Raw genomic sequence first — 26,934 nt, 5'->3', positions numbered from 1 at the left:
TCCAAACCACATTCATAGGTGGTTTAAAATCCAATTTCAATAAAGTTTTAAATAGTCCAATTATATTTTATATAGTTTTTATCATCATTCGGGATGCAATTTGCATGATAAGTCGTGTCTACATAGCCATGTTCGAATTCACTAATTTTCACTAACTCTTTCCTTATAGTTAACTATGTGGCATTCGCTATTAAGTGAATAGTAAATGAGACAATTTGTGAGTGATTTCAGACATTGACAGCTTGATACTCTGCTGTTGTAAAGACAATGTCTCATGACTGTGTCATTACTATGGCAACCGATGTAGATATACTTGTAAAGTGACAGAGTGAACAGTCAGTCCATGATCGGATTTGAAAAACGAATCAGATTTATGTGCGGTGTGAACAAAGCCAAAGCGGCCACGCAATTATAAGAACAGTTTAAAAAGGGATAAAAAGAAGTAGCTTTGCGTGAAAAGCTTACTGTTGGCCTCTTTACTGCGCGCGCACACACACACACACACACACACACACACAGACACATCTAGAGCATTATTTGCAATCCTGTGTGGTAAGCGTTAGTGTTTAGTGTCAGATTGATGGATAGAAACAGACGCCCACATACACACTACTGTATCTAGACATATACAGATCTATGGGGATTTTGGTGTAAAAAAATACTAATGGCATAGACACAACTGCGAAATGGCTGATTCTTTCCCAGACTGATGGTCACCTCATGTTATAACAATATGATGCAATGTGGCCACACATCCACACACACTGAGTGTTTGTGCGCATGCATAGGCAGAGTACTTTAGGAGGTCATTGTGCATTTCAGTGTGTTCATTATGGGTTGAGATGAATGGTGTGTGTGTGTGCATGTGTGAGCGCACATTGAGTTCAGATGAATAGTTTCATTGTCGCATCATCAGGAAAAAGCCTTCCTAAAGTCTCTGTTATACTGACTTAATCTCACAGACTGCTGTGAGCTATCGTTGTGCCGCAGTGGATTACACTCTATATTTAATACTCCTGAACTACCACTTTTAAAAACTACATAATAAACTACTAAACTGATTCTCTATTTGTGTATATATAAACTCACAGTGAACATAGCAATGACTGGCCTTGGAGAGGCTTTTATTTAAGGAAAATTTGACTTACTGGAGCTGTCAAAATTAACGTGTTAATGCATGCTATAAATGTAAAATATTTTAACGCTTTAATTTATTTATTTATTTTTTCATGATTAAAGCATTTACCAATTTGACATTAGATTCTGACTTTTTATTAATTTCCATGCAAGTTATAAACACTGGTTGGACTAGGGCAGAACCTTTGCGATGTGTCTTGGAACATTACGCTGACACTACAAATAAACACACTACTGTGACTCTGTGTGTTTGCCAACAATGGTCATGTGATGGAGATAGGACCTCTTACAAAACAAACCCAGATGGTACAAAAATGAAGTACTTTGCATTCGTTACCAAAATTGACACGGACCTTCAGACTGTTCTGACTCATACTATGACTTTTCTAACTGATCATACTAATGGTTTTCACATAGCAGATTATCCAAAATCCCATAGATTCACATTGATGGAATGTTCAATTCTTACTGCTTTAGCAAAGACTTTTCAAACTCCAACTGTCCACAAATTCAATTCAAATTCATCCATCAAAGCTTGTCAAGCCATCCATCCATCCGACAAGGCTTCATCAAGCCAGCATCAAGTTTTTCTTGACAAACATTACCTTATCTAGTTATTACTATTGCTCATAAGGTATGTGCCAAGTTTGGTCGATGTAGCTTGAAAGCTCTATGATGAGTTACAGTAAGAAATGTTTCCTCTTGGTTTAGGGAGTTTGAAAAAAATCCAACCTAAGTCTGTAGAATAGCAGTATGTTGGCTTTGTCAAACCTGGAAATGGGTGTGAGATCCAGGGCATCCTACCTCCATCAGGAAAGATCAGTACTGGGTCAGAGGGTATGAGTTGGCCCAATTCTGGCACCATGTGCGTCTCATCTGCTCTGAGCAGTGTTCTTCACACCTATCATGGGCTGACGGAGGCAGTTTCTCCCTCTCACTGTGAGTAAATCCTCTACTACACTTACATGACCCATTTTGCTCGGCTTAGTTAACAAACCCCACTGCAGACATCAGATGTGTGAGAGGGGGAGGATTAAACATGGACCTATTCATCTGGACCCAGTACCACAAACAGACCAAAGAGTATCATGAAAACACAGACCTCTTTGAGCAGTCTATGAGTGTCTGCCACTATTCTTCATTAAACCAGAGCTGTGAGCACTAACGTTGAGTAAATATTTAATCACCAACTTCTGAAACATTATGACACATACTGTAGATGTTCCTTTAATTAAAGGGCCTGAGCTAATTAAAGAACTTTGTGTGTGTTCTACCCCCTCCTGTGAGAGACTATCCTGTGGCATCACTAATCGTGGTTGCTAAGGCAGCTGTTGTCCAGGATACTTGTGTGCATACACTTGTCTGTGACCACTCCCAACGCAGGTACCTCTCACATGTATCACTTTTAACACAATTTGCATTTAACCCAGCAGAGCTGATCAAAATCTCTGTGTGTATCTGATAAACGTCTAAAAATAAACCAGGAAGGGGAATCAAAAACAATTATTTGAAATGCAAAATACATTGCAATGACCACTGTATTAATATATTTGCATAAGGTACAGCAGCATCAAATTTAAATAAGCTTCCTTGTGCAAACTCTCTGATCCTGTTGGTGAATGGAGAATATTATCAGCTAAACAAAGGCTTCTATTTCACTGCTACTTCCATATATCTTTCTCAATAACTCTGCCCAGTGTGTGTTTGTGTGGATAAGGAAATCAGTCCATCTCTTCCTGAAGTGGGTCATTTACAGAGGGTTGCTGTAGTTTGTCACTTCATTTTAAAGGTTATATTAGATTGGATGAATGATGGGATTGTTGAGTTGAGGCAGTAGTGTGTAGTGAATGGGATGAGGGCTATTTTAATACAGACACAGTGACACACACACACACACACACACACACACACACACACAGTACACTACATAACAGTGGACGCACCCAGAGTCAGGGGAATAGGCAGATACACAATGACCTGAGGAGGTTGTCTCTCTCTCACACACACACGAACACACACATCCACATGGTCATGTACACAAACACAGGAAGGTGTGTGCACATCCTCCTTTCTAATGTGACAGATGAGAAAGAACACAAGCGCACTGACTTTTTGCTTTTCTTTTACATAACATTACTCTCATATTTACTTTTTGTGTGTGTTCAATTTCAGAAGAAAAAAAGAAAACCTCAAAAAACTAGGAGAACGGCTATACATGCTATTAATTCATAAACTAGTCACTTATCTATTTCGCTTTAAAAGCCAATTATTTCATTTACCTAAAACGTTATCTTTATAATATCACACTATTTTTCTTACACAGTATAATTGGGTCTTTATAAATGAAAATATAAAGCTGCTTTTACATTTTAGGAAGGGGGGGGGGGGGTCCCACGCAAGGATATCATCACATTTGGGGGTCCTTGGCATCACAAACCCCTATTTTAAGAGTAAATATTAGAGCTTGGTTAAAAAAATAAAATAAAAAACATCTGATTAATTGCAATCATTCATTTGAACGATTCTTTATATAGATATTGATTCTTAAAATCACAAGATTTTAGATCACTACTTTCTTTTACTCAATACTCATTATGTCGAACGCGTTCAACCAGTCGATCGCAAGACAATCACTGGCTGATTTTGTTAACATGCCAAAAGGAAAAGAGAGTAGAGGGACAAAGTACACAAATCATGAGAATCTTAAAGGTCACTTTTTATTTGCTCATCTCCCGTGCACGGATTCACTGGCTGATGTGTTGCTTTAATGTTTGTATGCTGTATGTGCCCATGTATGTTTTATGGTGGGAACTTTACACTCTTACACAAGTAAATTTATGATGAAAAAAAGTGTACTTTTACTTTGTTACAATGGGTAGTGTTCCAGTCTTTACATTGCTGATTTTAATTTAATAAGTGTTCAGAAATGCGTAATTTATTGCGATTTATGAATGGGACTCTTATGACAGCGGAACTTTACGACTCGAGTCACGTTCAACACTACAACAGCAAGCACGCAAGACAAACAATTCTTCATTCCACACTATGCCTTAATTTTACATCAAGACAAGGATATATTTCAAGATTAAAATTGCAGCTCCAACTTAAGAAAACACGGTGAGGTAAGTTTTAGAGATTGTGACAATGTGGGCTTGTCTGTGTTATGGTGATATTCATTTTCAGCGTGAATCTGTAACTATGGGCTCTTATGTCCTCAGTATCTAAGTTTATATTTTTACATCAGCGCTGCAACATATCTGTGCCTACTGTATAAATCCTTATAAACATCTATGTTAAATGCCCTGCCTATCGCGATGGTGAGCATTTCTGCATGTGCAAGGTTGGCGCGTGCACAGCTTTTGACAGATGCGGGTGGCTTTGTCTTACCCTTAATTCTTTCGACACTGACAATGCTGAATCTTGCTGCAGTGTATAATTAATCATTATATATAATTTGGGACTGTGTGACATTGTTCACGTTTTTCACCATAATAATTACTAGAAAAAGGTTCCCAAACTTCTCTTCAAATGGACAGCTTCATCCAAATCTGAAAAGCATCCTTTTAATTAATATTATATCATAATTTACCCGCCCTCATGTTCTTCCAACCCCGTGAAACTTTCTGTATTCTGTGGAATCCAAAAGATGTTAGACAGAATGTTAAGGACTGACAGTCTCAGTCACCATTCCCTTTCAAAATATGGAGAAAAAAAAAAAAAAAAAACATGCACTGAAATTAAATGATGATTAAGGCTAGCATTCCCAAAATTGAAAATTCTTGCATTATTTACTCACCCTCATGCCATCCCAGATGTGTTTTTTTTCTTGTTCTGCTGGAATATAGGAGTGTAAACATCCATTACATTATAAAGTAACTAATTACTCACTTGAGTATTTATTTTATTGGATACTTTCTTACTCTTACTCGAGTAATTTTTAACATTATTACTTCTACTTGAGTAATTCTTTTTTTCTTTTTTTTTTTTTTCTTTTTTCTTTTTTTTAAGTAGTTGTACTTTTACTTGAGTAAAGTTTTTGGATACTCTACCCACCTCTGTTAATGGCAAAATACACTTTTTAATTCCGTGAAAACACCCGTTTTGGTGAGGTATTAATGTAAACAGTCATTTAAAGTTAACATTATAAACAGCGGGACAAAAAACAGATCTGTATCAAAATATCAGACTTTAAGTGTAAATGCAGCCTAAAATACCTGTCGCTGTCTAGTATGCCATTAATATTAATCAAACAATCAAACAACAAAACCACTCATTAGCTCTTGGCTGGATAACTTTAGTAGTTTTAAAAGTATTATATTATAATCATACAGTGAAGACCAGTAATATAGGTAGCTATGTGTTGCATTTCGTTACTTTTTACATTTCTTAAGGTTTACTTGAATAATAATTAATACTGCTGTTATAAACTTTTTGCTTCATTTATTTGTTTGTTTTCTTTCTTTGTTCTATTTCTTGTCATTTGTTTATTTGTTCTATTAGTTAGTATTTTGTTGTATTGAAATTAGTAATGAAGAATCATCAAATTTCTTTAATTTGTAAGCAAAAAAGACATTACAACTGAAATATAGGCTTTCAAAATGAATCTGAAATCAAATCAAGTAAAACGAGTGTTTCATTTTAATCAGTTAACATCAGTTAATTTAATTAATTTTCAATTCATTTGAATCCATTTTTAAATTTTAATTAATTTCAGTAATTTTTCTTGTGACTCATTTGCTATCATTAAATTGTTTTATGTATATATGGGCCACAATGCTCTATAGATATCAGTATTGGCCACTGAATATCGGTCGACCGCTAGTTCCTTTGTTCCTTTAGTTCCATTGCCACAATCTTCCCCGAGTTAACAGACTGATTTTCAGAAAGCTATTGATGTTTTAATGCTCATCATTTGTCAGGCACACAAAAGGGGGAAAATCCCCCAAATTGCGGCTCAAATTCAGCATGTTCTTTCAGAGCAATCTTATGTCCAAACATAGTGCCTGATACCAAAATTGAGCCAGGAAATCTCAGAGAAAGAGAGCCGGGGGAGTGAGGGAAAACTGAACTGTCTGATAAAGGGAGAGTGAGTGAGAGGGGAATTTTGGAGTAAAGGCAGGGGGAGATGAGGGAGAAGCAGAACAGCTGGTGTTTCTGCAATGAACAAAGAGGAAGGAGGAAAGAGAGACAGAAGTAGAGGGATAGAGAGAGAGAGAGAGAAAGAGATTACAAGCACTACTATACCCTGTGGATCAGTTTACAACACCCTAACTGTTGCTGCTCTCAGACAAAGAGCAACAGAGCAGCATGCATGGGAGGGAGGATGTGTCTTTCTGCAGAGTATGCTAGCTTTCACAACATTAAATATTCATTGCTTTGGGATGTTTTAACAGGGTGGCATCCAAAATAATTGAAATTAGTCTTCTTTTTGAGTGTTTAACAAGGAAACCAAGGCTTTTATCCAGTGCCTTATAGAAATGTGAGGAGATGAACACCTCATAAAACATTCATTTAGCAGACGAAAAAGGAAACAGTTTAGATTTTTTGTTCATCCTTAATAGCCTATCAAGCAACTCAACCACAAAGGAAGAATAGCCAGGATGAGACAAGCAAGAGAGGATCAGTTAGCATTGACAAAGTCAATGAGTACTTTACACCAGCATCAATGTACGGCGGTCTAGTCCAAGGCACTGAAATAATGGAAGTGTGGTTTTCGTAACGGGACAGTTATGCAAGCCAAGCTGCTCTAATGCTGAGCGTCCAAATGCTGGATAATCAGCAGAACTCACCATGGCAAGAAAACTGATGATGTCACAATGGGGAGGAACGGAACAACGCTATAGAACACATGGGCAGGGTTTGCTTTTATGAGGTTATGAGAAAATGCAGCTGTTTTACACTTGGGGGAAAAAATGGGGAAGGGAACGATCAAGTTTCCAAACTACTTGGCAGAGTATTAAAACAGCTTTTGGTAAGCTTAAAGAAAAAAATACACCAGTACTTTCTTCACAGGGTTGGATATATGCTACATGAGGCCATGTACACCAGTGAACAGCCCTATGGCGTCTTGCTAGTGATCATAGGAGTCCCATGTTACGCCTCAGCAAGAGTGCTTACTGAGAGACCTTTATAGAAACCACCAAGTTATTCCAATTTTAGGCTTAACACAATGACATAACCCTGCCCCAGGAGGTTGACACAAACACGACACCAGTGAGCTATGAGCACACATGCTCCTGAGGGTCAGTAAATAGGCTGTGGGTGTGGCGAAAGAGTAGGACATGAAGTCAACAGTGAAATACGATCTGGAGCTGTGGTCACACAATGGAGTCCATTATGTCTGAGCATCAGTCAAATGCCCTCCTGATCCCCACCAAAACTGCACCATCAGCCAAACACACAACACAACCAATCACATTTCAGCAATAACTTTTCTGCCAACAGAACTGCAAACAGATACTGAGATCCAAAGAATGCTCTTGGCAGGCGTATCTGTGATCATCCTCGACTCTTCAAATCCAAAATTCGAAAGGAATTTAACAATACCGTTTCTGAGTCCTCGTAACGATTCTGGTTCTTTAATGGTTCCATTAACAATTCTTTTAGTACTTTTGAATGCAATTCTTTTGTACAATATTGGATTTACTGCCCTCGCAAAAGGTGTCTACACACTAATAAAGACATTTTCATTGTCATTTGTTCAGGAATCGGACTACACTGGTTGCACAGTACCGTGTTTGTGCTGCTGCTTCAATAACAGAATTGCAGTGCCGCTGAATATTAGGAAACAATGAGCCCGTTTACATGCACACCAATATGCTGGTATCGGGCCCTATCTTAAGAGCGCTAGTGCTAAGAGCAGCACTTTGCCAAAAATCATAAGCATAAAGTTAATGGGCATGGCCATGAAGTTTTGGTATTTTCACGCAAGCATGCTCTAGGTCTAGGCCCAAGTGAGTTTGGCAAAATCTCGCACGCAATATGCTAATGAGCTGGTCGAGTGCAATTTAATTTGGAGGTTCTTCTCCGGTTATAGCAGCGTCTATATTATATAGTCCCATTATATAGTCCATTCCCTATCAAGCACCAGTGATATAAAAGACAGCACATTCATAAAAAGCTTGTAGTGTAAACAGACTATACAAAATATTTCTATGACAGTGACACACTCCTTTTATAAGCATAGAAAATGTCATTCTCGTCATGATTTGGATGTTATAAAAGTGTAAGTATTTTTAATAATTTTCATCTACTGACACACAAGTCATGGCTACTATTAACAGTGATTGTATCTGCACACACTTCTACCGGTTGATTTTGAAAAATAAAATTTCTTAAAACACAAAAATTAAGCCTAAATAATATTCAAATTACACTTCAAATGGAAATATTATCAAAATAATGAAGTGGTTTTAAAGTCATACCAAATCCAAACATGTTACCCTCTCCAACTTCTTCCACCGGCCTCTTTTGCAGTGACGTAAAAATCACTACGACAACAGGTGGAAAAATACCAATTCAAATTCAATCATAAATACAATTGTAAATATAAACATAATAATAATATATACAAAATAAACCATGACCTATATATAGTTTAACACAAATCTCATGAGTTATTGTTTCATACAACAAAGCAAGAAAACCACCTTTACGAGTATTAAAACAACCAAGTTATTCTCTGACTACCACCCCTGGAGCCATGAGTTTGAATCCAGGGCGTGCTGAGTGACTCCAGCCAGGTCTCCTAAGCAACCAAATTGGCCCGGTTGCTAGGGAGGGTAGAGTCACATGGAATAACCTCCTTGTGGTCGCTATAATGTGGTTCTCGCTCTCAGTGGGGCGCGTGGCGAGTTGTGCGTTGATGCTGCGGAGAATAGCGTGAAGCCGCCACATGAGCTATGTCTCCGTAGTAACGCGCTTAACAAGCCACGTGATAAGATGCGCGGATTGACGGTCTCAGACACGGAGACAACTGAGATTCGTCCTCCGCCACCTGGATTGAGGTGAGTCACTACGCCACCACAAGGACTTAGAGCGCATTGGAAATTGGGCAAAAAAACGGGGAGAAAAAAAAAGTTATTCTCTGCTTTTGACATCAATCCGCAAAAAGGCATGCAAACAACACTTGTGTACATTCAATAAGCCAGTAAAAATGCCAGTAAAGGTGTTTACATGCAAAGCAAAATCTGGTTAATGGGCAAAAATCTACCTGTGCTGATCGGTTTATTCTTTATGCCATTTATGACCTTACACCGATAATGGAAAGCTGTTTAAGGCGTTACCATGACCACACACACGTCTTTGGCTTATTAAAGGGTTAGTTTACCCAAAAACGAAAATGTTCTCAACATTTACTCACCCTCGTGATATCCCAGGTGTGGATGTCTTTCTTTCTTCAGCTGAACACATTTGAAGAAAAATATCTTAGCTCAGTAGGTCCTTAAAAATGTGGATGGTGATCTGACTTTTGAACCTCCAAAAAGACCACATAGTTAGCATAAACGTCATCCATATGACTCAAATTAATGTCTACTAAAGTGACATGATTGCTTTTGGTGTGAAAAAGATCAATATTTAAGTAATTTTTAACTCTTAATCATTGCTTCCGGTCAGCAGCTATATGCGGGTGTGAAGTAATCACGTTGGCACATGAAACACGCAAGAATTGAGGCAAGTGCGACACACCCGGAAGAGCAGCGCTATTTACAAGTGAGTAGGAGGAACGCTGTACAGAAGCTTAGTTGGTTTTGGTTAAGATCTGTATTTGTTAGGGATGCTCCGATCAGGATATTTACAGCCGATACCGATCACCGATCTTCTTGTCACCTGATCAGCCGATACCGATCCCAATCATTTCACCTATTATCAGGATTTCTGTCATAACTGGCTATATGTAAGCTTTCTGCACACTGTCACTGTTACTTGAATTTTCCTCTTCCCAGTAATATCACTTTACCTTGCTTTTGCTGACAAAAAAGTTCAAAAGGTTTTAAAACAAATATAGACTTACAAAATATTATCTATATTAAGATAGATAGCCCTATAAGAAATTAAGCTTAGTGTCAAACTGAAGACAAACTGATAACCCATATGTGCAATTAAACAATGTGATATTTTTGGTTATTGATTCATTGTCATTATTTCATATAATTATTAGTATATTTTATTTCTATTTTATTTTTGCATTATATTTAATACATTATATTATGGTATTTTAATAATGTATAAAGAATTATTATATTTATAAATTTCTTCCCCGCCTTTTCATTTAGTTGGATGATTGTATTATAGTTAATTTTTCACTTGATGTTGCTTGAACGTTAATGAGGGGTACACGCACTCTTAACGCGTTCTCTCATGAGGGCAAGAGGTTAAAGGAAAGTGAAGAAAGAGCGCATCTTTCTGGACTCTACAGGTGCTACTATTGTTAATGCTTTTTAATTGGGAGATATTTAATAAAGATGTTTGAATTATACCACATCTTATAACTATTACTGATATGCCTATGCAGGCGGAACTGAAAAGCTGCTGCCAAGAACGATAATAAGGACCGTTTCACAGCTCGTGCTGTTTTCCCTTTGCCTTGTCGCATGTGAAACACCACATTAACAGTACAGTACACAAACTTTTCATATTCTCCATATCCAGGGTTGCTGCAGAGTTTTTAAAATTAAATTTAAGACTTTTAAGACCTTTCTCCAAGACCTGAACAAATAATATTAATACTGTATCCCCATACCAAAACAAACCCACACAATCTCAAAATACATCATGTATCACAGGCAGGGGCACACATTCAGCATGGCCTTAACATTGCTTATCAGTAAAACAGGATAGGCTATATGCAAGTTTAAAACACTCGAGTCACGTTTTCCATAAATATATCACATTAAAATTGGTTTATGAACCATTATATAAATAAATACAAATTAGAGGTCAACCGATATTGGATTTTGCTGATACGACAATATGTTGAGGAAAGGCAATTAATCTGCCAATAGTTTTTAAAATGGGTAGCCTATATAAATGTTCTTAGTCTTTCCTTCCTGTGATGGGGAGGGCCAGACAGAGGCTACAAGAGTCCAAATCGAATTAAATTGCAGATGCGGTTTATGGTGCAACCAAAATACCAATAACCATTAAAAAAAAATATTTTTTTATTCATAGCACAGAACTTTTAACTTTAAAGTCGGCATGAAATGAAAATTCACCCTATCTATTTTCTAAATGCAAGTTATTGATTTTATTGTGAATGATTCATCCATGCATATGTTTTATTTATTTATTTTATTTTTTGACCTTGTAATCTTTAATCAAAATGACAGACTTCTCTCTATTGACGTATGCAGGACTTCTCCATTCATTTAGTCTGCTTAAACCCTGCCCCTTTCTTATAAATATCACAACCTTGCGTAGAGTTAAACAAAACGTCAGTCGCATGTTGGTGAAGATGGCAAGGTGTATTTTCGTCTATTTTCCTTCAAAACTATCGTCTCTTAAACCAACCTTCCTTGGTTACAGGTCAGCTGGCTTGAATTTACATTTCGAATGAGGAGGATTAACGGTTTGCGGTTGTGTTTGAGACATTTCACGCCTGAAGCTGAGGTGATCACTAATGAATACAATGCTTCAGATGCCTCTGGAGATTATTTACATTTTTGAATGCAATTATCTCGGGATGCACAGCACGAGTAAGTGTTTTTTTCCCCCTCCTTTATACAGTTGAAGTCAGAAATGTACATACACATTAGCCAAATACATTTAAACTCAGTTTTTCACAATTCCTGACATTTAATCGTAGAACACATTCCCTGTCTTAGGTCAGTTAGGATCACTATTTTAAAAATTTGAAATGTCAGAATAATAGTAGAGAGAATGATTTATTTCAGCTTTTAATTCTTTCATCACATTCCCAGTGGGTCAGAAGTTTAAATACACTTTGTTAGTATTTGGCAGCATTGCCTTTAAATTGTTTAACTTGGGTCAAATGTTTTATGTAGCCTTCCACAAGCTTCTCACAATAAGTTTTGGCCCAGTCCTCAAGACAGAACTGGTGTAACTGAGTCAGGTTTGTAGGCCTCCTTGCTCGCACACACTTTTTCAGTTCTGCCCACAAATTTTCTATCAGATTGAGGTCAGGTCTTTGTGATAGTCACTCCAATACCATGACTTTGCTGTCATTAAGCCATTTTGCCACAACTTTAGAGGTATGCTTGGGGTCATTGTCCATTTGGAAGACCCATTTGTGACCGAGCTTTAACTTCCTGGCTGATGTCTTGAGATGTTGCTTCAATATATCCACATCATTTTCCTTCCTCATGATGCCATCTATTTTGTGAAGTGCACCAGTCCCTCCTGCATCAAAGCACCCCCACAACATGATGCTGCCACCCCCATGCTTCATGGTTGGGATGGTGTTCTTCGGATTGCAAGCCTCACCCTTTTTCCTCCAAACATAACGATGGTCATTATGGTCAAACAGTTCAATTTTTGTTTCATCAGACCAGAGGACATTTCTCTAAAAAGTAAGATCTTTGTCCCCATGTGCACTTAAACTGTAGTCTGGCTTTTTTTATGGCAGTTTTGGAGCAGTGGCTTCTTCCTTGCTGAGCAGCCTTTCAGGTTATGTCGATACACAACTCGTTTTACAGTGGATATAGATACTTGTCTACCTGTTTCCTCCAGCATCTTCACAAGGTCCTTTGCTGTTGTTCTGGGATAGATTTGCACTTTTTGCACCAAACTACATTCATCTCTGAGACAGAATGCATCTCCTTCCTGAGCAGTATGATGACTGCATGGTCCCATGGGGTTTATACTTGCGTACTATTGTTTGTACAGACAAACGTGGTACCTTCAGGCATTTGGAAATTCCTCCCAAGGATGAATCAGACTTGTGGAGGTCCACAATGTTTTTTTCAGAGGTCTTGGCTGATTTCTTTTGATTTTCTCATGATGTCAATCAAAGAGGCACTGAGTTTGAAGGTAGGCCTTAAAATACACCCACAGGTACACGTCCAATTCAGTACACCTCCTATCAGAAGCTAATTGGTTAATTGTCTAAAGGCTTGACATCATTTTCTGGAATTTACCAAGCTGCATAAAAGGCACAGTTAACTTAGTGTATGTAAACTCCTGATCCACTGGAATTGTGATATAGTCAATTAAAAGTGAAACAATCTCTGTCTGTAAACAATTGTTTGAAAAATTACTTGTGTCATGCACAAAGTAGATTAAATATTAGTAAACTATAGTTTGCTAATATGAAATCTGTGGAGTGGTTAAAATATGTGTTTTAATGACTTCTGACTTCAACTGTAACTGGTGTTTTGTCTTAAAGGAATATTCCAGGTTCAATACAAGTTAAGATCATACGACAGCATAATGGGCATAATGTTGATTACCACAAAAAAAAAAAAAAAATAATAATCGACTCGTCCCTCCTTTTCTTTAAAAAAATGAAATAAAATCTGGGTTACAGTGAGGCACTTACAAAGGAAGTGAATGGGTCCAATTTTGGGAGGGTTAAAACCACCGATATATATATAGAACTGGATTGCTCATGGCGTCATAACAGTGAAGTCACTGCGCCACCACAATGCTTTGCCCAAACATTCCAATGTCCCTACAGACTTGATAGGAAATCATCAATTTCAGCAAGTACACATTAGTCATTCAATCACCGATTTTATATCTGAAATCTGCATGTACATCCCTACAATGCAAACGTCCTACACATGTAATTATTTATTTAAAGTCGGGAATTTTTCCTGTTTCTTGTAAGCCAGAGTGAGTTATGTATATCTGTATCAAACAGTATCCACCTCTAACAAACTTAATTGGCAAACAGATAAGCTGAATGTAAACAAGTTCACTGAAACTGAGGTAAGATACAAGCAGACATTTTCAGACATGTATTGTGAACATTTTGTGTTTGTTCAGAGTTACTTGTTTTATGTTTTCATCAAAAAGTGCCTTGTTCTCGTGGTCACTTGAATAAGAGCGAACGCTCTCTATCTCCCTCTATCACACGCGCAGCGGGCGTGCAGAGAGGGAGACGCAAAGTTGGTTCAAATTACTGATACACTAGGTGGCAAACAAACACGTATTTATAACATGTATCCATGTATGACTGCAGAGAGCACTTCAATATGAAAACAAGCAAATCCCGAGCATTTAAGGCAATTTAGAAATCCCGGTCTGGCTTTTTTGAAGTCCCTTTCAGGGGTAGGACGTACTGTCACCCTAAACAAGCAGATTTTACAGATTTTCCTACTTACATTACAACTTGTGGACAGTTTTCCCACTTCCTTTGGTGATCATTGTGCTAAGCTGATAGACTGCACACGGGGGCAGGTGATGCTCTGACATCACAATCTGCATATACAGGTGCATCTCAATAAATTAGAATGTTGTGGAAAAGTTCATTTATTTCAGTAATTCAACTCAAATTGTGAAACTCGTGTATTAAATAAATTCAGTGCACACAGACTGAAGTAGTTTAAGTCTTTGGTTCTTTTAATTGTGATGATTTTGGCTCACATTTAACAAAAACCCACCAATTCACTATCTCAAAAAATTAGAATACATCATAAGACCAATAAAAAAAACATTTTAGTGAATTGTTGGCCTTCTGGAAAGTATGTTCATTTACTGTATATGTACTCAATACTTGGTAGGGGCTCCTTTTGCTTTAATTACTGCCTCAATTCGGCGTGGCATGGAGGTGATCAGTTTGTGACACTGCTGAGGTGGTATGGAAGCCCAGGTTTCTTTGACAGTGGCCTTCAGCTCATCTGCATTTTTTGGTCTCTTGTTTCTCATTTTCCTCTTGACAATACCCCATAGATTCTCTATGGGGTTCAGGTCTGGTGAGTTTGCTGGCCAGTCAAGCACACCAACACCATGGTCATTTAACCAACTTTTGGTGCTTTTGGCAGTGTGGGCAGGTGCCAAATCCTGCTGGAAAATGAAATCAGCAACTTTAAAAAGCTGGTCAGCAGAAGGAAGCATGAAGTGCTCAAATTTCTTGGTAAACGGGTGCAGTGACTTTGGTTTTCAAAAAACACAATGGACCAACACCAGCAGATGACATTGCACCCCAAATCATCACAGACTGTGGAAACTTAACACTGGACTTCAAGCAACTTGGGCTATGAGCTTCTCCACCCTTCCTCCAGACTCTAGGACCTTGGTTTCCAAATGAAATACAAAACTTGCTCTCATCTGAAAAGAGGACTTTGGAACACTGGGCAACAGTCCAGTTCTTCTTCTCCTTAGCCCAGGTAAGACGCCTCTGACGTTGTCTGTGGTTCAGGAGTGGCTTAACAAGAGGAATACGACAACTGTAGCCAAATTCCTTGACATGTCTGTGTGTGGTCGCTCTTGATGCCTTGACCCCAGCCTCAGTCCATTCCTTGTGAAGTTCACCCAAATTCTTGAATCGATTTTGCTTGACAATCCTCATAAGGCTGCGGTTCTCTTGGTTGGTTGTGCATCTTTTTCTTCCACACTTTTTCCTTCCACTCAACTTTCTGTTAACATGCTTGGATACAGCACTCTGTGAACAGCCAGCTATTTTGGCAATGAATGTTTGTGGCTTACCCTCCTTGTGAAGGGTGTCAGTGATTGTCTTCTGGACAACTGTCAGATCAGCAGTCTTCCCCATGATTGTGTAGCCTAGTGAACCAAACTGAGAGACCATTTTGAAGGCTCAGGAAACCTTTGCAGGTGTTTTGAGTTGATTAGCTGATTGGCATGTCACCATATTCTAATTTTTTGAGATAGTGAATTGGTGGGTTTTTGTTAAATGTGAGCCAAAATCATCACAATTAAAAGAACCAAAGACTTAAACTACTTCAGTCTGTGTGCATTGAATTTATTTAATACACAAGTTTCACAATTTGAGTTGATTTACTGAAATAAATGAACTTTTCCACGACATTCTAATTTATTGAGATGCACCTGTATCTTCTCCCTTGTACAGAAAACTATCCATAATAAGCAAATTAAAAATTAAAAATGATTGTCACTAGAGGGTGAAATGCAACTGTCATATCTACAGGTCGAAGACGGTGAAAAGGGGGTGTTTCCGCCTGCCAGTCACTGATGTTCTATGACAGTTTAATCATACCAAGATGGCCGCTCGAACACTTCCGGTGGCTTCTCCTCCTGCAGGCAGTTTACTGCTGCGTCAACAATCCAGTTCTATATACAGTATATATATCAGTGGTTAAAACTGAAAAGTGAAGCTTATAATTTCATAAAAGCACACATTAATTCTTCTGTTAAAACTCATGTATTTTTGAACCCAGAATATTCCTTTAAATGTACCTTTTTTTTATATATATATGTTTATCACTGTGTTATATTATCCTTACGATAAAAATAGAAACAATGTTCGGCAATTCATTTGGAATAAACTCGTAGTAAAATATCTCATAAAAAGATTCTTCACCTGCAATACTTTACTACAAGTGTAGCAAAAGAACTGCAGAACCTCAATGCTATTTTTATTGCAAACTTAATATAGGGCAACGTATTCCTATAACAATGTTTTTTTTTTATAATGCACAAGAAACCCTGAATTCAATACAAATATGCAGTAATTAAATATAGAATAGCCTGTGGTTATTTTATCTTAAAGATAAATTAGGAAGAGTCATTATTGTTTTAGCTGAAATTCAGGGGCAAAGGTTGATTTTGGCTAATATTTATGTGCCTAACAATGATGATCACAGCTTTTTAATAGATCTTGAAGGGATGTTGCAAACCGCTGGCACTCCTCATGATATAATATTGGGAGGAGACTTTAATCTTTTGATGGACTCAGTCCTTGATCACAGTGAAGCAAAAGTGTGTAAGCCCTCTAGAGCAACCTTGACGCTTAACAGGATGTGTAAAAATCTTGGTCTTACAGATATTTGGAGACTTTTGAACCCATCTGGTAGGGACTATATATTTTTTTCATCAGTCCATAAAATTTATTCTAGAATAGATTTTTTTTTTTTATATCCAAATCCCTCATTTCATCTGTTGTTGATTGCTCAATTGGAAATATCTTAGTCTCAGATCATGCCCTGGTGAGTTTAGAGGTGGTGCTACATACGGAGAAAAAGATAGTTGGCGCCTTAATGTGTCCCTTTTGCAAAATCTTGATTTCCAACAAACGCTAAAGGCTGAAATCAGTGTTTATATGGAGACCAATTGGTCCTCAGTATCCACTGTGGGCGTGGCTTGGGAGGCACTTAAGGTGGTTCTTAGGGGTCGGATCACACAGTATGCCTCATTCATCAAAATAATCCAGAGCACGAGAACTCGTGGAGTTGGAAGGAAATATTAAAAATGCCGAAGCAGAGCTGAAGCGCCGTTTGTCATCCGATGGCCTCAGAGAATTGACTCGATTGAAATACAGATATAATACTATTTTGTCATGGAAAGTGGAGTTTTAGTTATTCAGGGCAAGACAGTCATACTTTGAGTCGGGGGACAAAGCAGGAAAACTTTTGGCTAGATATATAAAGCAGAGAGAGTCTTTTTCTACCATTCCCTCAGTGAAATATTTACCTCGGCCATTGATATTAATAATGCTTTTAATGAATTCTACTTTGATCTCATTAGTTCCACGTCTTCATCTACTGATGAAGATATTAGAAACTTTGTGGAACCATTAGATCTCCCTAAACTGACGACTGAGCAAAACAATTCTCTTGATTCTGAGATAACCTTGGAGGAGCTTGGCGAGGTTATTAAGGCCTTACCTATAGGCAAGTCTCCGGGGCCTGACGGCTTTGCTGCTGAGTTTTTCAAATCTTATGCTACAGAACTGGCTCCACTTTTGTTAGAAGTTTATACTGAATCATTAAAGAATGGAAAGCTTCCGCAAACCATGACACAAGCCCGGATCAGTCTGATTCTTAAAAAGGACAAAGATCCAAGTGAGTGTAAAACTTACCGTCCAATTTCCCTGATCCAGTTAGATGTAAAGATTTTGTCAAAAATTCTGGCTAACCGATTAAGTAAAGTTATGACATCACTTATAGATCAGTTGGGGTTTATTCGGGGCTGTAGCTCTTCTGAAAACATTAGGCATCTCATCAATATCATATGGTCAGTAGCGAATGAACAATCTCCGGTTGCTGCCATCTCACTTGACGCCGAAAAGGCGTTTGATATGGTAGAATGGGATTATTTTAAGGTTTTGGAAATATACGGGTTCGGGAGTACGTTTATTGGATGGATTAAGTTACTTTATAGACACCTAGTAGCGGCGTTACAAACAAATGGACTAATTTCAGATTATTTTACTTTGGATAGGGGCACCCGGCAGGGCTGCCCTCTTTCCCCATTATTGTTCTGTCTTGCCCTGGAACCATTAGCAACCGCGATAAGAAAGGTGGATGATTTTCCATGGGTGGTGGTGGGAGGTATGGCACATAAACTCTTGCTTTACGCAGATGATATTTTATTATTTGTCTCTGACCCCAGTAGACCTATGCCTTGCCTCCACAGAATTATTAATTCCTTTTCTAAGTTTTCAGGATAGAGAGTCAATTGGTCTAAATCTGAAGCTTTGGCTCTGACAGCGTACTGCCCAGTAACGGCTTTACAGCCGGGTGCTTTCCAGTGGCCCAAACAGGGCATTAAGTATTTGGGTATTTTATTTCCAGCAAATTTGTGTGATTTAGTTAGAGTTAATTTTGACCCCTTAACAAATGGTTTTCGAGCGATGTGGGCAGGTGGGCTTCATTACATTTATCTATGATTGGGAAGGTTAATGTTATTAAAATTAATTGTATTCCAAAATTCAATTACTTACTGCAGTCTCTCCCTGTAGATGTCCCCCTCTCTTATTTCAAGCAATTTGATTGCATAGAAAAGTATTTCATTTGGAATGGTAAACGTCCCAAATTACATTTCAATAAGTTACATAGGCCGATTGACAAAGGTGGGCTAGGCCTACCCAAGATTTTATTTTATTATAATGCATTCGGTCTCAGACATTTGGCTCATTGGTCGCTTCCACCTGAGAGAGCCACTCCCTGGTTCTGTATAGAACAGGAAGTTCTTGCCCCTATTTCGCCACTGCAGAGCCTATCAAATTAATCGGAGAAGCTAAGTTACATCCCGTTATCTCGCACTTGAACTCGGTATGGACTAAAGTGTCCAGAATGTTTAATTCTGACATTTTTTTAAATGTTGCCTCGAGCATATGGCTGAACCCCAAACTATGCATCAACAAGTCCCCTTTTTGCTGGTCAGAGTGGATTGGGAGGGGGGTTACTGCACTTGGTGACCTGTATGAGAATGGAGTGTTGAGATCCTTTCAAAATTTGGTTCAACTTTTTGGGATTCCTAGATCTCAGTTCTCTAAGTATTTACAGCTGCGCCACCTGCTCTGTACTGTTTTTGGGAGTGGTTTACACCCTCCTAAAGCGGCAGACACTCTGGGAGAGGTGAATACTACTTTTGGAAAAGGTCATGAGGCATCGGTGTATTACTCCCTACAAATTCAGAGTCTGGGAGATGGAACTTCAACATCTCTTAAGAGATTATGGGAGAAAGATCTAAATTTGGTATTGGAGGAGGGAGAGTGGGCTGGGATTCTAAAAAATGTCAAATCTGCATCCAGAGACACAAGGGTGCGCCTCATGCAATTTAAGATCTTACATAGAGTCTATTGGACCCCCTCTAGATTGCATAGGCTTGGTCTTAAAGACACACCCACCTGCTGGCGATGTCAATTAGAAGATGGAGACACAACCCATGTCTTTTGGGGATGTGTTAAGATGCAGGAATTTTGGATGAGGATTCAGAGTTTTATGTGCAAGGTTTTGGCCACTCAAATTTTATTTTGCCCCAGACTCTGTATCTTGGGAGATGGGGCAGTTATTAATTTGGAGAATAAGCACATGAAAAACTGGGTCCTATCTAGTGTTATGATCGCCAGACAGATCACTTTGAGGAGTTGGAAATCGTCTGGAGCGCCCCCTTTTCAGGAGTGGTGTTCAGAGATGGCCAGAGTGGCAGCTCTTGAGGAGGGGGTATCCAGAAGACTGGGGAGTCTGGACATGTTTGCGAAAATGTGGGGCAGATATCTGTCTTTTTTGGAGGGTTCTTGGGGAGGGTCAGTGGAGAGAGAGAGAGGTGTAGGGGTTTTGTGTGTGTGATTGTTTTATTTATTCCATTTTATTTTAATTTTTTTATTAATTAATCAATTTATTTTTGTTGTGTGTCTATGGTTGTGTGACCACTGGGTGTTGTTGGGGGTTGTATATTGATTCTGTATATGTGTGTTCTGCTATGTATATATTTAATGGTTGAATCAATAAAAAATGTTAATCGAAAAAAAACAAAAATGTTATGGATCATATTTTCTATACCGTTTTTTTTCCTTATTGTATATTATTCCATGTGTATTTATATCACCTTGTGCTAAAAGGCATAAAAATAAAAATAATTTGGTTTGGGTGTCCGTTTGGAATATTCATAGCAAAATACATGTGCAAGTATAAAGAGGGTGTATTTTAATGCAACAGCTCTCTTAACTCATCTCACTTGTATAAAAACAGATTCTATAGGCTATTCCTTAAAATTCATCAAAACTTGGGAATAACATAAAAACTTTTATGCCAAATAAAGGTAAATAGATGCCTTAACAGCATTAAATATATTAATCTTGTGCACTGACAGCTGAATAAGCTCCAAGCAGGAAAACAATATTATAATGCTTGTAGAACAGCAACAGCGCCGACTAATCTAGAGGGATGAAATAGTTTTTTTTCATTTTATTGGTCACGGTCTCTGTGTGAATACACCTTTCCTCGGAAGTTTGTGTAAACGCGTCATGATTTTGGTGCAAATAGGTCTTTAATCCATGCCTTCAGAAGCGATCAAATCCATTTTTGGTGAGAACAAACCAAAATATAACTCTTTTTTTTTCACTTTACATCTTGCCATTACAGTCTCCAGGCACTATCATGATTTCAAGCTGGATTATACTTCCTAGCATTTGATGCATGCGATTGGCACTAGAGGGCGCTAGGAAGTGTAATCGAGCTTGAAATCATGATCGCCAAGAAGACTGCTGATGTCAAGATTTATAGCGAAAAAAGCAGTTATATTTTGGTCGGTTCTCCCCCAAAATCATCTGGATCACTTCAGAAGACATGGATTATCCACTGAAGTATTATGGATTACTCATGCTTCCTTTGTGCTTTTTGGAGCTTTAAAGATTTGGTCACCATTCATTTGTATTGTATGGACCTACAGAGCTCAAATATTCTTCTAAAAATCTTCAATTGTGTTCTGAAGAAGAAAGAAAGTCATACACATCTGGGATGTCATGAGGGTGAGTAAATAATGAGAATTTTCATTTTCGGTGGAACTCATTTATTCTGTTATTTGCCGCTGACATCATCACATTTACATTCCTAATGATGACTTGCTTTTGCTTAGTCATCCTAAGTGTGGACACAAGTGTGTATGCGGCTATGCCACAACAGATTGTTAATTCTAACTGTGTAGGAGAGACAATTTATGTAACAAAGAGAATCTGTGCATGAGTATCATCACTTTGTTGGTGTGTTTTCCATTTGTGTCTGACCACTACCTCTGAACATGACAACAATCATTCACATTCATCTACAGTAAACATGTACACAGAAATGTTCGGATTGGCGAAACGTTGGAAACATCTTATAGCCTAAATGACAAAATGTAAAAATAATAATGTGGATATTGTTGCACTGACCAGTTAATAGTGCTTCACATTACTCTACCTCTTTGATAGCCTGTTATAAAAACATTTAAACTGTTTATAATCAGATGCTTTTGATATTTTTGCCAAAATATCTGGACAGCTTACATGCCCGGGTTACATAACACAAATCTGGCTTGTATTGAGTCAACCATAAACAGCAAGACATGTTAGATAAATCAGGAAGTCTTTAAAGACTTTCCAGAAGCTATTAAATAGTATGAAGGAAATCTATACAAGGCCTAAATCATGACATTACCATCATTTAATTTATAATGTCACTGTGAAAATAGATTGCAGACACACAACTCTCTGACAAAAACACAAAGAGCGGTGTTTGGGAAAACATAAATATTGGTGTTTAACACAAAGCAGGACTTAAACAGTTCAAGCTCTCGAGCCGAACAGGTCTTTTCAGATGAACTGCTGTAAATTTTGTATACAGCCCAAACACTTTGTCTATGTTTAGCCACCAAAACGTCCCTATACAGAAGCGAGATGACCGCTCACGTAAGGGTGGGTAGGGGACTCCATCACTTTACAGATGAACTTGGGTCATTCATCCATTCGAACAGGTTTGACAAATAACTGTGAATGCATCTGCAGGGTCTTAAAAGCAACTCTATTGTCTAACCCCAAATCCATGGGATTATTTTGGTACAATAAAACATGTGGGCGGTCTCGTGAAACACTTTTTTCAGGTTTCTACACTGAAAAAAAAAAAAAAAGACTTAAAGATTTACTTAATTTTTATTTTGCACGTTTTTGCAAACTGTTTTTCTAAATGATAATGGTACACATTTCATGACATAATATTTAAGTTAGAGAGCAAATCTAACAAACATTTCAGTAACTTTTACTTACTGATGTAGATATCATTCTTGTAAAATGTTCATTTCAATATAACTCTTATTTAAATACCATGTACATCTCATGTACAGAACATTCTCTCATCATTTTCTCAGATGTGCATGACTTCTTTCTTGAGCAGGACAAATGAAGATTTTTAGAAGAATATTTAAGCTTTGTAGGTCCTCACAATGCAAGGGAATGGGTGCCAAGATTTTGACGCTCCAAAAAGCACATAAAAGGTGGCGTAAAAGAAATCCATACAACTCCAGTGGTTAAATAAATCCATGTCTTCAGAAGCGATATTATAAGCGTGGGTGAGACACAGATCAATATTTAATTAATATTTTACTATAAATCTTCACTTTTACATTCTTCTTTTGTTTTTGGCGATTCAGAGCATTCGTGCACATTGCCACCTACTGGGCCGGGAGAATTCATAGTAAAAAAAAAAAAAAAAAAAAAGGACTTAAATATTGATCTGTTTCTCACCCACACCTATCATTTCGCTTCTGAAGATATGGATTTAACCACTTGAATCATATGGATTACTTTTATGCCGCCTTTATGTGCTTTTTCGAGCTTCAAAATCTTGGCACCCATTCCCTTGCATTGTATGGACCTACAGAGCTGAAATATTATATATATATATATATATACATATATATATATATATATATATATATATATATACACTAAAAGAAAGAAAGTCATATACATCTGAGATGGCATGAGAGTGAGAAAATGATTGAATTTTCATTTTTGGGTGAATTATCCTTTCAACACTTGGTGCACAAAACATGACAACGGTAACAATGAACAGATAATGTTGAGTAGAATGTGAACCTCATACTTCACAAAACAAGAAGTTACCAAACGTAACAAAATCAACAATAAAAATGGTGTAAATAAATTTGCAAACAGTGAAACCATGCAAGCTCATTAATTATTATTATATTTACTTGTTTTATTTACCAGTACAATTTACTCAAATTAGCGAATAAATATGACAAGGTTTTCTACTTTAGGATTGAAACATGACGCATTGCAAAATAATATAATTGTCAATAATATTTACTTATAAGCTAAAGCGTTCATTTTTACAAATTTGAATGAAAGACAAATGTAGAATTTACCTAATATTTTCAAGTTCATGCTTAAACTAACTAATTCAAAGTACTTAAACTTTTCTGTTCTATTTACTTCACCAGATTTTTTTATTTTATTTATACAGTTCTGGAAGAAATTAAGAGAGATAAAGTACTGACAACATTTCTCCCAAATTCCAAATAAAAATATTGTCATTCAGAGCATTTATTTGCAGAAAATGACAACTGGTCAAAATAACAAAAGAATATGCAGTGTTTTCAGACCTTGAATAATGCAAAGAAAACAAGTCCATATTCATTTATAAACAACACAATACTAATGTTTTAACTTAGTAAGAGTTCAGAAATCAATATTTGGTACAATAACCCCGATTTTCAATCAGGCACAAAAATTCAAGCAGCTCAGCTTTGTTTGATGGCTTGTGGCCATCCATCTTCCTTTTGATCACATTCCAGAGGTTTTCAATGTGGTTCAGGTCTGGAGATTGGGCTGGCCATGACAAAGACGAATCTGCCCAATTCCAGCCTTGCTGAAGCACCCCCAGATCATCACCGATCCTCCACCTGGTCGTCTAATGGTTAGATGGAGACCTGGAGAGGCTTCAAGCCCCAGTCACAGTGCCTCGCACCCACTGTGAAATTTGGTAGAGGATTGGTGATGATCTGGGAAGAATCGGGCAGATTTGTCTTTGTGAAGGACACATGAATCAAGCCATGTACATGATTATCCTGGAAGAAAACGTACTTCCTTCTGCTCTGACAATGTTCTTCAACTCTGAGGACTGGTTTTTCCAGCAGGACAGTGCTCCATGCCACACAGCCAGGTCAGTCAAGGTGTGGATGGAGGACCACCGGATCAAGACCCTGTCATGGCCAGCCCAATCTCCAGACCTGAACTCCACTGAAAACCTTTGGAATATGATAAAGAGGAAGATGGATGGCCTCAAGCCATCAAACAAAGCTGAGCTGCTTTAATTTTTGTGCCAGAAGTGGCATGAAGTCATTCAACAGCAATGTGAAAGGCTGGTAGAGAGCATGCCAAGACATATGAAAGCTGTGAAAATCAGGGTTATTCCACCAAATATTGATTTCTGAACTCTTCCGAAGTTAAAACATTAGTATTGTGTTGTTTATAAATGAATATGGACTTGTTTTCTTTGCATTATTCAAGGTCTGAAAACACTGCATATTCTTTTGTTATTTTGACCAGTTGCCATTTTCTGCAAATAAATGCTCTAAATGACAATATTTTTATTTGGAATTTGGGAGAAATGTTGTCAGTACTTTATAGAATAAAACAAAAATGTTCATTTTACTCAGACACATTCCTATAAATAGTAAACCCAGAGAAACTGATAATTTTGCAGTGGTCTCTTATTTTTTTTCCAGAGCTGTGTGTGTGTGTGTGTGTGTGTGTGTGTATGTATATATATATATATATATATATATATATATATATATATATATATATATATATAGTGTACAGTCAACTTACTTGGATGGAGTCATTTGCCATGGTTTTATCTGGATTTTCGTTTGTGTCAGGACACCCAAACCAGTGTTGTCTTTTATCCTCTTTCTAGATTAACAATGTTCGCAAACAAAGACGTCTTATTCTTCTGTCAGCTTCCAATGCAACAGTGTAAAATCCAGCCGTATTTCACCAATTGATTAAAACTCTCTGCTTGTAATAAAGGCGTTTGCATCACTGTCTGACCTGATGCAGGTTCATGTCATCTGGACATCACCAAATCCACTATGCACTTTCTTCAATTTCAAGGCGAGACAGCCAAAATAAAAGAACTACAAGTTAAAACATGACAAATGCATCAGGTATATATAAGACAACGGTTATTCACGCTTATCTGGCGGCAGGTGGACATCAGGAGCTTGCAGTAAAGTCGCACATATTGTTCCATGACGGCATCCTAAAATACTTCGATCCTAGAATAGCTCGATCTTGTTCGTTCCAACTACACACATGCACTGCACGCGCAACTTGACCTGGGCAGGGTACTAACAAACGACAGAGTTGAGCTCCTCTTCTTAATTCATCAACCGCAAACAAATGGATTTGACTACTGCCATCTGCTCACCAAAACGATGCTCAAGATGTTCACGTTCAAATAAACGCTCGTCTTCAGAGGATTGTCTCGTATCTCCTCTGTGTGAGCGTCTCGCGCCAGTGATAAAAGCTCGCGCGGGAGGGTCGTTACTAGCCCCGGGAGCGCGCATTGTGTACGGAGCCAGTTTTGAAAACGCCCACAGAATTGAAAACACCCATTACTGATCTGCAGCCTAGGCTAAGTTCGCAACTATCCATACTACCCTCACTACTTCTGCCATAATTGTCAATTGCAAAAATAGTACAGTAGTATGCAGTTCCGACCTCACTTGTCCAGTTCGCCTATTGCGCGTTCTTGTGGGTCACGTGACCTCGCATTGCGCCCACATGCAAATTAATTTGACTCCCATGGCAGATCCAGTACTTCCAACTGTTGATTCACATTGCATAGTATAAGTTTGGTACAAAAAAACGATATTAAAATTTTATATGAAATAGCTCTTAAGCATTTAACTGAGCAATCGCATTTCATTAAACATCCTGCTAGTTTAAAAAACAAAATAGTTAATTATCCTAAACGTGATACTTAATGCTCTCAAAGTGTGTTACTGTCATTGTTTTCATATTAAACAAACAGGGCTGGTTAGCATTACATCACTATGCATGAGGCTTTTAATTACAAAATAATTAAACCATTGAAATGAGAACTGGCGGTTCTGGTTTACTTGGTGCCCTAGGCGAGATCGGACGTGGCACCCCCCTTTAGCGACCCTTATATATATATATATATATATATATATATATATATGAATGTCACATTCTATTAACATTGACATTATACAGTATATACAGTACATAACTTAAACTGCACAATTCAATTATAGAGTCAATAAATAAAGTATATGGCAGAATTCTTATAAATTGCTGCTACTCTGTGCTATTACACCTAATCCCTCATTTAAAATTTAACCCTCCCCTCCTAGTTTTCATTGATGCAAAATCATCAATGACTT

General features: G+C 37.7%; 1 protein-coding gene across 1 annotated transcript in view; it reads right to left on the bottom strand.

Annotated features, from left to right (window-relative positions):
* Nucleotides 1-26,053, bottom strand: part of LOC127444873 (serine/threonine-protein kinase N1-like) — a 69,831-nt gene extending 43,778 nt beyond the window's left edge. The window contains exon 1 of the mRNA XM_051704473.1: nucleotides 25,352-26,053. Coding sequence (XP_051560433.1) covers nucleotides 25,352-25,372 — 21 coding nt within the window. The 5' untranslated portion in view covers nucleotides 25,373-26,053. The remainder of the gene's footprint in view (nucleotides 1-25,351) is intronic.
* Nucleotides 26,054-26,934: the final 881 nt, after the last annotated feature.

The sequence above is a fragment of the Myxocyprinus asiaticus genome, chromosome 8 (assembly GCF_019703515.2).
Source record: "Myxocyprinus asiaticus isolate MX2 ecotype Aquarium Trade chromosome 8, UBuf_Myxa_2, whole genome shotgun sequence".
NCBI lineage: Eukaryota > Metazoa > Chordata > Actinopteri > Cypriniformes > Catostomidae > Myxocyprinus > Myxocyprinus asiaticus.
Note: the sequence above shows the minus strand (reverse complement) of the source record. Positions and strands in the feature narration are given on the sequence as shown.